The 13423-nt window shown below is 43.9% G+C and overlaps 2 protein-coding genes across 4 annotated transcripts in view; both read right to left on the bottom strand.

The window, feature by feature from the left end:
- LOC142578534 (uncharacterized) overlaps nucleotides 1-13423 on the bottom strand; it is a 150352-nt gene that overhangs the window by 16783 nt on the left and 120146 nt on the right. The window contains exons 2-3 of the mRNA XM_075687908.1: nucleotides 5018-5037; nucleotides 2334-2352 (exon numbers count right to left, since the gene is read on the bottom strand). Coding sequence (XP_075544023.1) covers nucleotides 2334-2352; nucleotides 5018-5037 — 39 coding nt within the window. The remainder of the gene's footprint in view (nucleotides 1-2333; nucleotides 2353-5017; nucleotides 5038-13423) is intronic.
- Nucleotides 3760-13423, bottom strand: part of LOC142580140 (uncharacterized) — a 545246-nt gene continuing 535582 nt past the window's right edge. For 2 of the 3 annotated variants that reach the window (XM_075690972.1, XM_075690974.1), the window contains exon 5: nucleotides 3761-3848. The gene's annotated coding sequence lies outside the window, so the exon portion shown is untranslated. Of the gene's footprint in view, nucleotides 3849-13423 lie in introns of all 3 variants that reach the window. The other variant, XM_075690973.1, reaches the window with a different exon arrangement.

The raw sequence follows: 13423 nt of genomic DNA, 5'->3' as shown, positions 1-13423 counted from the left end.
GTGTCTGTTCTTCTGTTCTGAGTGATCACATGCCAATTGTTTTCAGTGTAAACCGCAGAATTAAAAGATGTTCCCCATGTGAATTTTCCACTCGGGTAATTACACTCTTGCGAATGCAGAAGTTTCGTGATGAACTGCGACATATTGACTGGAGTTCAATTTTTCAGTCAAAATGTGCTAACTTCGCGTATGAAACTTTCTTGGGCATTTTTTGTGTGCTCTACGATCGGCATTTTCCGACTCGTACTAGAACAAAGCGCTCCTCAAAGATAAGAAAACCGTGGATCACGGCCGAACTATTCCAAGAAATAAAAGAAAAGAATAGTCTATATAACAAGTTCATCGTGTCCCGTGACATGGCAGATCTAGCCACGTTTAAGAGATACCGTAATAAACTTAATAAGCAGCTGCGGCTTGCTAAGATTCGCTATAATAACAAGTATTTTGAATCCTGTTCGAGCGATAGTAGGAAAATATGGAAGAAGGTCAATTCGCTACTCGGTCGTTCACCTGATGCCCTACTCCCTGTTATTATTAAAAAAGACGGGGTTGATATTAGCCCTGAAATGTTACCTGACGTTTTTAATGATTATTTCACAAACATTAGCACGTTGCCCACAAATAGCACTGCCTGCCGTTATATTAAAGCCGCGCCTCATGACACCGTTTCTCTCCGGCCAACTTATGAAGGCGAACTTATACGTATTTTTTCCAATTTAAAAGACAGTAGCACGTGTGATATAGATAACTTGCAGATGAAACCTGTTAAATATGTTATCGATGTAATTGCCCCAGTGCTAACGCATATCTATAACCTTTCACTCGCTAGTGGTGTCTTCCCACGTAAAATGCAAGCTGCAAAAGTGTTAGCTATATTCAAGAAAGGTGATAAATCAGCTATGTCCAACTACAGACCAATCTCTATACTCCCAATCTTTTCGAAAGCTTTAGAAAAAATAATTTTTATCCGTGTATCTAACTTCCTTGAAACTAAAGACCTCCTCACTGACTCGCAATATGCCTTTCGCAAACTCAGATCGACTCAGCTTGCACTTCTTCAGCAGAAAGAATACGTCTTGCAAAATTTTGAGGACCGCCAGCTTACTTTAGGGGTATTTATTGACTTTAGTAAGGCATTCGACTCCATCAGTCATAAACTTACCTACTATGGTATCCGCGGTGTCGCCTTAAAATTATTTCGGTCATACTTGCAGCATAGATGCCAATATGTGTGCGTTAACAACAAATCGTCCAAAATTTCTTCTGTTACGGCAGGTGTTCCCCAGGGCAGTATCCTTGGGCCTCTTCTGTTTAATCTTTACGTCAATGATCTCGTTAATATCGATCCCGATGCCAAATTCATAATCTATGCCGACGACACTACTGTCCTGTTTCCGTCCAATGATGCTTCGGAGCTAGTGTCAGTGGCTAACTCTTGTTTGGAAAAAATGTACTTATGGTCTCTAGAAAATGGTCTCAAGATGAATGCTGAAAAAACAAAGGCAATTTTATTTCAACCAAAGAATAAGAATACCTGTCTTTATAGGGACGTGGTGTTAGGGTCTTCTAAAATTGAACTCGTCCCTTCTGTGAAAACACTCGTGGTCTTTTTTGATGAAAATATGAGCTGGAGCGATCATATTAATTTTCTTGCAGTCAAACTCTCCCAAATTACTGGACGCGTTTTCTCTATTCGCTACATGCCTCGAAAGATTAAAATGTTAATTTATAATGCTTTGTTTGCGAGCCACCTTCACTATTGCTGCCTTATTTGGTGCACCGCATCTGTTACAAATATTAACCGTTTACTTGTTATACAAAAGAAAATTGTTCGCGTAATTAGTGATATGCCCTCTGACTCCCCATCTGAGCCCCTATTTAAAAAACTTCGTGTACTTAAAGCCAGTGATATGTTTAACTACCGCCTTGCTCTTGGATACCTAAAAGAAACGAAACAGAACTTAAGCCTTGTTTCATCTCTGGCTAGATTAAAACACAACAACCCATGTTATAACACCAGGTCCCCGGAATACTGGCATGTGCCGCATGTGCGTTCAACCTATGGTAGCCAAATGACTTGTTACACTCTCCCCACTCTGCTGAATAATCTCAGATCTGCCTCCATCGATGTACCAAATTGTTCTGGCCGAGACCTGTATAATTTCTATTGCCCTAAGAATTGGGTTTAACCATGTACCAAATGTTTTTATTTTTAAGAGTTTTGTGTATCTATATATCTATATTGTTTGTTTTTCCAGAGCTGTTTCATGTGTGCAGCAAATTGTTTAAGTGAAATCTATGTACTACATGCCATTACTCTTTCCTTTCTCCATTTTCGTTGTTCCTCTTTTCCTTTCATTTTCTTTTTTTTCTTCTTTTTTCTCGCTCCTTGCTGTCTGCTGCCTTTTGGACCCTCTGGTTATTAGGACCAGTCAAGTTGCTTTTGTAGCAACTTTTCTCCTAATGCCTTGGCACTTTGTACCACTTGTTTTTATGAATAAAGGTATATATATATAAATATATCAGATGTGGAGCTATCGTGGTTTTCATGACGTCTCGTGACAGAAAGGTGAAGTGGGGGTGGTCGAAAAAAGTTTTTAACCAATCGCGGTGGGCTCATTGCAGAATTGGAATAGAAACGTTTGGAATAGTTTTACGTTATAGCACCCATATATGAGAAAACGGCTTTCATTTCTCATGGGTGGGCAGATGTCGCGCTTGAATACATTTCGCGACTCATTCTCGATAGATTTGATTGACTTGTCTCTCACCAAATTTCTTATAACAAAGGTGTGCCAGCTGCTGCCCAGACAACTCAGTTATGTGTGAACGTTCACCGTCTGGCTTTTCTCTGTACAAGTGTCAGCAGATTATCACCATTGTCCCTCGGCACAAGTCTCGCCTGCCTTACTCGAAACTTGACGAGCGCTTTCGCCTATGTTAACTTGGATACATATTAAAATCCACGAAATTAAATGCTCGGCTTTGACGTGCCACGATTCGACTGCGAGACACGCCGTAATGGAGGACTCCGCATTAATTTTGACCACCTTAGGTTCTTTAACGAGGGCCTACATTATGCACGTACACACTTGTGATTACACTCCTGTCTCTGGTGCATTAGTGGCCCGGTGAAAATGCGACGGCGGTAAAGAAACGCAGCGCGACACAGGTCGGCGGCAAGTTGAGTGGCCGAGTTCGCGCGATCAGCGGGACCCCCCGCTGATGCGAAGAAAGGCGACCTCGCGATGCAGCGTGGCTGTCACCCAGCGATTCTCCGATGGCGCGAAGAGCATCGCTCGCCGTGCGGTCCAATCAGTGGCCGAGCAGCGGGCACTGTGGAATCTACGCAAGCACCAGCGATGGCGGTGAAATGTGCGGTGACTGGACGAGTAAGGAAACAGAGGCCGCCAGCATCTTTTTCAAAGGGTTGCATTTATTGGTGCGGGAGCACTCGCGGAGGTAAAGAAACACGTGGTTAGATCAATCATATCAAAGAATGGACAAAGCCTGTCTGATAAAATTAAACTGCAGTAGGTGCTACAAACATTTCTGTGGCACGCTGTGCACGTGGAAAGATTTCATTTCCTATTGGCTGCTGCTGAAATGAGCAGCTACACGCTGACGAAACAAAAGATAAGTGGGAGTCCAAGCTGAAATCCAACTACTGGCGCCAACAGGTGACCAGTAATGTGCCGCAAACAGAATGAAAATAAACGGCGGTGTTTTCAGAATCGTCTGCTCATCGGCTCCAACTGGCTTCCTATGTACACATGCTTGCCATTCTTCCAGGGATCAGCGGAGGCAACCCAAGGGCTTGCGGCCGTCGGAAGCACTCGTTGGTAAACCTGCGGCAAGGCAGAAGCAGTGTCCAATGGTATGCAATAAACGAACTCTGAAATCGTGCACCTGACGAGCAAGGCGCTATGACCGAGCCACACGACGCGAGTCAAGCAAGGCGGCGAGTTACCAGGGGCGCCCGCTGTCGTTTCAATGCGTCTAGAAAATGAGTATGCAGTTATAGGGAATTCTTTTTCGGCACCTAAATATACACAAGGCCTCAGAATGACTTTTGCCATATTTTCAAACACTCTGGCTTTCTGTAATTAAGAATTTCCTAAGACGTACACTACATACTCCTACAGAAGACATTCTTTTCACCTTTGCAACTGGTAAAAGCATTGAAAAAATTATTGCGCAAGTGCAACAAGTTTATTTCTTAAGTATGTGATGGTAGACTCAACACGGAGGCTACTAACTGAAATACCTTAAATAACTACTTGCAATGTAGGGTGTTTCAACTACCTCCTGCTGTTGATAGAGGCCGCAAACAATGAGCGAGTTTTGTCGGCAGATGGCGAAGATGATTGCGTGGCGTACCTATACCGGACCCATTTCCGGTGGGGCTCAGCACAAAACACTTTCGTGCTAAAAAAAACAACAACTTTTTTTTTCATTGCGAGGACAACAGAAAGGCAAACCCGACACACACAGCGCTGTGTGTGTAAGATGCGCCTTTCTGTTGTTCTTGTTCAGCTTGCGCAACAATGAAATAAGATATGCCGTACCAACAAGCCCCTATAGATATCGCCACCTTCCATGCACCCTGATTTGCTGATGAGGATGGTCAAAACCTCCAGATTTTGCTTCCGCGTTTCCATGTAGCGTCGGATACATCCACTAGCTACAGCACTCAATGACAGAAACAGGAGTCGTAATAATATTGGGGTAGGACACACAAAAATCAATTTAGCAAGAGCACGACTTCTGGAGTTCAGAAGTCTCACGTTCTTTATGTCCGAACCCTGGCATTTTTAGCACCCTATGATGCGTGACAGGTCTGAGTGCCGGATTGGTCAGGTGCTCCGCAGCTGCTGGGGACTGAGGGCCATGGGTAATTATAGGAATCCTGACGGGGGGAGGTAGTGACCGAATACTGCAACAGGGAGGACAATTCCTGTTCTGGTGAAGGAGTTTCTTCGTTGAAGCTTAGTGGTCCTTCCTAATTTGGTCGTACCTGGATTAGTATAGCCCCCACTAGCTCTAGGCATCTTTGCCGGTGTCAGGCACCACTCCAATCCTGGAGATGTCTTGGTTGTGTAAATAGTGCCAAGTGCGGCTTTGAAGCTAAAGCCAGAATTCCAGCAATGACAAGAGCAAACTACATGTCACAGCTCGTTTGTGGTACGTGCTTATTTCGCACTGCACGAGAAGAGGGTCACATACATGGAAACACCCAGTCTATTTCCACATTATTGTGCGCTGTGAAAAAGATGGAAGCAGCTGCGAAAAATTCATGCTTGTGCAAAGGATGCAGAAAATGCCCAGAAAAGGGGGAACATCAAGGCCAGTTTTTCCTCCACATCTTATACTTTAAATGAAGACAAAACGATAAAAGAAGGAGCATACTGAAATACTCACTAAACGACGACCACAGGTACCAACATCTGTTCCAACCCAGTACAGTGAAAGACAAAAACAGTTGAGATGAGAAAAACTGCAACTGGAGACAGTGCCATGGCAACATCAAGGATGACCAAACAAACATGTTTGACAACGATCCGTACAGGGGCACAAGCAACACAGCCGTATTTACCAGAATCTAACATGTACTTTTTTTTCAAAGAAAATGAGTAAACAATCGCCATTACGTTCCCATCAGATACGAAACCAAAACCGCATTAACGCCGTTGGCAACCGCCAACTGCCAATGCCGCGCTGAAAGACACAGCGTCTTGCCATCACGAAATGCCGACGAAGGAGTTCATATACTCAATATAACCTCCTTGATGCCAACAGAGCACATCTTTGTAAAAGCTCCTGTTGGTTCATATTGTCTTCGACGACAATCGAGAGCAGTATTCTTGGCCAATACCTGTCGGAGATACAGTTATTTTTGTGAGATTTCGCACGACTCCGCGCGACATGCATTGCCGTTAACGACCACCAGCGTTTCCGGTACTGTACCATGCTGCAGTCCGATATAGAGTCTTGTAACAGCAAGAGTCCCAAAACCTGGAAGAATGCAAACATTATACTAATCTACAAAAAGGGAGACGTTAAATAATTGAAAAATTATAGGTACATTAGCTTACTCCCAGAGTCCCAGTGTTATATAATATATTCACCAAGATAATCTCCAATAGAATAACGGAAACACTGGACTTTAGTAAACCAAGGTAACAGGCAGGTTTCAGGAATGGATACTATACAATGGATCACATCTATGTCATCAGTCAGGCAATCGAGAAATCCGCACAGTACAATCAGCCTATATATATGGCTTTCATAGTTTATGAAAAGGCATTTGTTTCAGTAGAGATACCAGCACTCACTGAGACATTACGTAATCAAGGAGTACAGACCGCTTACTTAATTATCCTGGGACATAGCTACAGAGATTCCGCACCTACCTTAATTCTACACAAGAAAAGTAGGAAGATACCTGTAAAGAAATGGGTCCGACAAGGCGGTACAATCACTCCAATCTTATTCACGGCGTGCTTGGAAAAATATTCAATCTATTTACCTCGGAAACCTTAGGAGTAAGGATCGACGGCGAATACCTCAGCAACCTTCATTTTGCCGATGACATTGTTCTATTCAGCAACACTGCAGACGAGTTACAACTGATTGAGGTTGAGGACCTTTACAGAGAGAGCGTGTAAGAGCGCGGTTGAAGAATTATTTGCAGAAGAGAAAGATAATGATGAATAATTGGGCAAAGGAACAAGAATTCAGGATCGCCTGTCAGCCTCTAGAGTCTGCGAAGGAGTCCGTTTACCTAGGTCAATTAATCACGGGGAACCCTGGTCATGAGAAGGAAGTTCACAGAAGAATGAAAACGGGTTGGATCGCATACGGCAGACACTGTCAGCTTCTGACTGGGAGCTTACCATTATCATTGAAAAAGAAGGTGTATAATCAGTGCAGTTTACCGGTGCAAAATATGGGGCAGAGACTTCGAGGCTGACAAAGATGCTTGAGAACAAGTTAAGGACCGCACAAAGAGCGATGGAACGAAGAATGTTAGGCATAACGTTAAGAGACAGAAAGAGAGCGGTTTGGATAACAGAACCAACGCGTATAGCCGATATTCTAATTACCATTAGGAGAAAAAAATGGCGCTGGGCAGGTCATGTAATGCGCAGGTTAGATAACCGTTGGACCATTAGGGCTTCAGAATGGGTACCAAGAGAAAGGAAGCGCAGTAGAGGAAGGCAGAAGACTTGGTGGGGCGATGAAATTAGGAAATTCGCGGGTGCTAGTCGGAATCGGTTGGCGCAGGACAGGGGTAATTGGAGATCGCAGGGAGCAGCCTTCGTCCTGCAGTGGACACAAAGTAGGCTGATGATGGTGATGATGAAATTTAAAACAGTATCTGTAAAGTAATCGCTCGAAAGTGCCACCTCGTTGTGCTTGGTATGTTAGGCCAATGAAGTGCAAATTACGCTGTCGCCGCGCCGCTTTCATTACAAAGCTCACAAGAAAAAGTATGCAGATCCTACGCACTGTAGGAATCGATGTAAGCGAAGCTCTCTGTGCTGTTTACTTTAATTGACGATAATTAGCGATGATGTTGATGGCAAATGTTTTGTTTATTTAATGTTTTGTCCAACACTAGATTGGTGAGTTGCCGTTAAACTTTACTTTGCGAGCATTGCTGCTGTTTGTCTGTGTCGTACAGAAAACAGAAAGGGAGAGATGTTTGCTTGAGGCTTTGTTGCGAGCCATATTTCATAGCCTGTGAGAGGGCTGAGGAGTGTCATTGCCTCACATGGCACATTACATCGTGGCAGAAGCATTAAACTTGAATTGTATAATGGGGCTGGTACGTGCCAAAACCACAATCGGATTATGAGGCAGGCCGTAGTGGCGCACTCCGGATTTATTTTAGCACCGTAGTGTTCTTACCGTATACATAAATCCAAGTACGTGGCCGTTTTTTATTTCACCCCCGTCGAGATGCGGCTCCGTTGGTCAAATGCGCGAGCTTGAACAATGTCACGCGCGCACAGGTAAACATGAACACATTTTGCAGGATGACCGCGGAAAGTAAGGAGTAAGTAAGGAATAAGTAAGGAGTAAGGAAGCGTGGTAGCAGCAGCGAGCGAATTGATTTTCATGCGGTCGCTCAATTCAACTCGAAATAAACTTCGAAAGCACAGCGTACACAAAGCTGCCGGCGCTGAGAGACCTTTGTCCACACCGCAATTTGCTTTCAAGATATATAATATAAAAATTATATATATATATATATATATATATATATATATATATATATATATATATATATATATATATATATATATATATATATATAAGGATTGCGCACCGGCGGCGCGTTACATATTGGTATACTTATTTTCTTACTTTCGGTACTCAAAAATTGGGAGCGGATTAGGGTCACGTTCATGCAACACTTGGCAAGAAGCCATTGAATGATCGAGGGGCTGCTTTAAGCGCATATGCACTCTTGCTTTGGTATGGCTAGGTGTCGGAAAAGCTAGACTAATTCTCTCTGATATGGTACTTCAACGGACTTTGAATGAATGGCTCGTTCACTAACTTTCGCTTGAAATGGTAGTGAAGACTAGTTGCCTACACACAAATGTATCAAAATTTGGATCATTTGTCTTGCTAATATAAGGTCTCCTAATAGTGTTTGCGTAATAGCTCCTCAGCCTTAGAAGCATAAATATGGCTATGTGCTAGCAAACACCAATGAAATGACAATGTATGGTTGGAAAATACTTGGGCTATTTCAACACAATTTCAACTGGCTGATTTATCAAGCAGGTTGCATTAAAATAAGCCACAAAAGATTTTCCAAACATTGTCCTTTAACTTACTGAAACAATATGTAATCAACTGGCAGCAACTTGCACTTAGGAAGCAACTGAGGCAGCTGAATATAATGTATGCTGATGTATTCAAAATTTAAGATATCTCATAAGCATGGGTCATTGCATCAAAAGTCCTCCCTTGTTTGTTCTGTGCTTGGTAATACCCATGAAATAATCCTTGCTGCTGTTGCCATCACTTCTAATCATACAATTTTTTTAACTCTCAAGGACCAGCAGACTTTCTTGTCCAATTACTATAATTCAATGAAACGATGATGTGAGCTGGGCAGTTAAAAAATGAGCACCTTTGAAGGAACATAGGACCACACTTCCTTGTATTACTTTTCTTCACTGTTCATTCTCACTGAATTATCTGTGTTATCGAGTTGTCGCTCGGCACAAAGTGAACCTACAATATTTTAATAATTCTTGCTGAATTGCGGGGTTTAGTGTCATGAAACTGCACAACAGTTTACGGATGACACCGTAATGGAGGGTTATGGATGAATTTTCGCGCCCTTGGCTTCTTTAACATGCACATAAATCTACGTACACAAGTCTTCTTGCTTTTCACCTCCATTTAAATGCAGTGGCCATGGCTTGAAATTGTACCTGCTACATCGTCTGAGCAGCAGTACGCCATATTAATAGCAACCGTAGCGTGTACCTACAGTTTCTGAAATTTCCTGAACATTGCTGCCAACCCTGTAGCAAATTAGGCACATCTTTTCAGGATGCGCACACATCAGCAATAGTGTTGTGCATTCCTGAATGCACACAAGCACCAGAAGTTCATCTGAAGTGTACCATGACACATCCGTAAATAGCAGACGAACTTGACCGGCGAGATAACATTTGACGACTGATGGCTGTGCTCGTTGCTATTGTAGTGATTTGAATGTTGGTTGTGCTTTAAACACAATTCTGCCAAATAGAGTTACGTTCTTCAACTGACTTTTTTGGCAGTATTTGGTTCTTCACCTTCAACACAAAGCAAAAGTAGCACCTCTGCAATGGTGTATGCATCTGGAGCTGCCATTCATAAGACAGGCTTTCTTCTGCCTCTTGTTCCTTGAGTTATACTTTTTTGAAGCCATTTCTTGCAATACCGTCAAATCCTTAAGTTCATATTTTAGCAGCTGCTAATGATGAGTGCATAAAGTTCTCAAATATCAACTGCCAGTGTTCAGTTTTTTTCCTAGGCTTGGACATAGGCACTTCTCAAAAGTAAAAGCAGTCATGCATTTAAGGATCACGTCCTCTCCTGCCAGAAATACAGGACTGATGTGGACAATATTCCAAACAAACTACAGTAGCCATACCAACCAATACAACCCATTTATGAGAAGCGAGCTTCCTGGCTTCTTATGAATTGACTAAATAATTTCGGGCACCCCTTGCGTTCATTACTTGTTATTCATATTGCTACACGCGTGTGGTATTTGATTGTTTGAACAAGGCGCCTGGGCACCATCACTCGAAAAAATAGGAGGAAGAACGAACTGGGCTCGCACTGTGAATCTATCCGGTCAGCGCTGCAACTGCTGTAGTAAATATAACCTGTAAATAGTTGCTCGTCTTGCTGACTCTTCCTTCGCAAAACATCGCGGTGGAGGTGGAACGTTCCCTGTCCTCGCCACGGAGCAGAGTCGCCAGATGCTGCCGAGCAAATAAGCAAATAACCACCCCAAAACAAGCCCCAAAAAGGCCGCGCGACTTTTGCTAAGAAGCCCAAAAGAAGCGGACGATAACAAATTTTCTGATTCTTGCAAATCGTTTAAATACAGTATCAAAAAATCGCACAAATTTGAAGCGAAGGCGAACAAATCATTTTAATTATTTTGAACAGCAACAATATCCGCAAGAATGAGCGAAAACACTCATGTAGTTTTTTAACATTGTCCCCAGGGTAGTCTGCACCCTGGTCATTGCGCGTTGTCCTGTACATGAATGAAGTTACGTGTTGACTCATCCAACCTATGGTTCATTTCATGGCTCAACTACCCACAGTCATCGTCGGATGTGTTCGACTCATCGGGAAAATCCTCCGCGTCCACTTCGGAACCATACATATTTTGAGAGTTGAATAGCTACAACATTTTTAATGTCGGTTGAAAGTCCCGGCAGCAAACACCTCGAAACTTTAGGCCATAACGTACTTGCAGGATGCCGCTCAACATTGGATTCTTCATTCTGTTTCGGTGGCGCGACTTCACCAGGTTCATGTGCCAGAACACGCGCTCGACATCGGCATTGCTAAGGGGCATGTCCAACAATGACAGAGCGAACTCTGCTATTTCCTTGAAACAACTTTCGCCGCTTGCATCCTTGAAATCTAGCACTTCTGCCCAGAAAGAAGCGCCGTCCTTGTCGTTTAAATTTTTCCAAGTAAGGAAGCACAGCCGCCTATACTGAGTATCCAGGAGTCCTACATCTCCCGTGAACAGTTTGAGGAGAGGCACGTCCTGAAGGGGCAGTTTTACCTGGCTCAATACGTTCTCGGGCGAGAATGATTTCATGGAATGCCATAGCTGAATCTTGGGAGGAAGCCTAAGCTGCACTTGCTTTGCAGCCTCAAAAATGAAATCCCGGCATCTCAATTTAACGTCTTTTTCTTTCTCGGCGTTAAGTTTGGATGCTGCGACTTCGATGTTGAACAGCACTCCAAAGTCCACAGCAGAAAGTGGAAGATGGGTCGCACTGTCCTCCAGGTTGACTTCCAGAAGTCTTTCTCCTGCAGCTGGGATGTATACAACGGGTTGAGCACTCTGCAAATCAATGACCGGGAAAGGTTCTGAAGGCAATCAACCAGTTTCAATGGATTTGCAGTTTCAAGTTGGAAAAGCTTATTGATTCTTGAGAATTCTTGCAGCAATGGTTCAGGAACACTAGGTACAGCTTGTTGACAGGATTCCGATACATTTCGGACAGAATCCCAGCGTCATAGCAACGGTACTTGTCCTTGCAGATGGTAAAGTGAAGCTTGAGTTCCTCCCATTGTTCCAGTATACGTTTACAGCAGCCAGAGATTGACAGCCACCGCGTTCCCGACAGCTGAACCAACTTTAATGGTTCTTTGCCGTTGTTCATCAGTCTGTAAATTTTGCCGTACTCCTGAAGCAGCAGTGAACTGTGCGAAAACCAATTCTACGAACGGCCAACCAGGAATTCTAGGCTGCGGGGCAGCACTTCTACTGCCTTGCTTGCACATAGTTGAATCGAGTGACACACGCACTTGACTAACATGAGGTTCTCATTTTTTCGACGCAAGTGTGTGTACACCGAATTGTTCCTCTCAACCATAACATTGCAGCCGTCGGTTCCAATTCCGATAAACCTTATGAAATCAAGACCAACACTGGTCAAGAAGTCTAAGAGGCCTTTTGCAATCTGTTGGACACTTGTACCCTCGAGCGTCAACAGTCCCAGGAACGTGGACACAACTTTTTTTAGTGAGGTGCTGAAATAGCGAACCACGACAGCGACCTGCTTTTCATTTGCTACGTCAGTACTTTCGTCAATCAGTAATGAGTACTGCGAGCCACCTATATCCTTCACGAGATCCTCAAGCAGGCAACGGGCAAGAACTTTTGTTATTAGTGCTGCACATTTTGTTCGGTGCAGCTTTACCTCGCACGCCGTGGACGACTGTAACAGCTCGCCGAGATAATCCACAGAGTTGATAGTGGCATCACACGCTGAGTAACATGCCAGCTTGAGCTCCAATTCTGGTGTTGTCATTGGAGGCGATGATTTGGTGACGCCCATGGTTGTCAAACGTGCACTGGAAAGTGGCCGGGAGTTCTTCGCGTGTTTTTCTGTTGCCATGTGCTGAACGAGGTCGGCATGATGAGCGCGGATTTCACACTTGCAATACTTGCATGCAGCTTTTTTATCGTCTCCGGTGACTGGGCGTAACCAGTCCTTCAGCTGCGCTTCCTTTTCCCACTCTTTACAATATCGTTTGCCATATTTCGACCACTTCGAAGCCATTTTGCACAAAGAACACCGCCAACACACTACGACATAGACGACCACGAGTGCTGGCAAGGCGTGAAAACATTGATGAATGAATAGGGACAGTTTCGTACTTTGTGACTCCTGCTGCTATCACGTATATTTAACGACAAACGCGCGCGACGGGCATTAAAATAACAATATTTGCAGGAAAAGCGCGAGTAAGCCCTAAAAGCACGACAAGCGACTGTAAAAATTTATAAGCGACTCGGTGAAAAAAGAAGCCCACATTCGCTTATATTAAGCGGAACTGGCAACCCTGCACGGAGCTCCGAAGCGGCCGCACCGTCGTCTTCTCAGCCATGGCTTCCGATGAAACCACCCCGTCGCCACCTATTCTTGCGGCGCCAACCACAGCGTACGTTTCGGTTCCTTGTTTCCGTGATCTTGGGACATTCTGCGCCCAAAATGACGTTGACGTCGACGACTGGCTCAGCATGTATGAGCGTGTTAGCCAAAGCCACCACTGAGACCTTACCATCATGCTTGCCAATGTGATCTTCTATCTGGACGGGACATTGAGTGTCTGGTTTCGCACGAATGAGATCGAGCTCTCCAGC

The sequence above is a fragment of the Dermacentor variabilis genome, chromosome 4 (genome assembly GCF_050947875.1).
Source record: "Dermacentor variabilis isolate Ectoservices chromosome 4, ASM5094787v1, whole genome shotgun sequence".
NCBI classification, from domain to species: domain Eukaryota; kingdom Metazoa; phylum Arthropoda; class Arachnida; order Ixodida; family Ixodidae; genus Dermacentor; species Dermacentor variabilis.
This window is presented reverse-complemented; position numbering and strand designations above follow the sequence as displayed.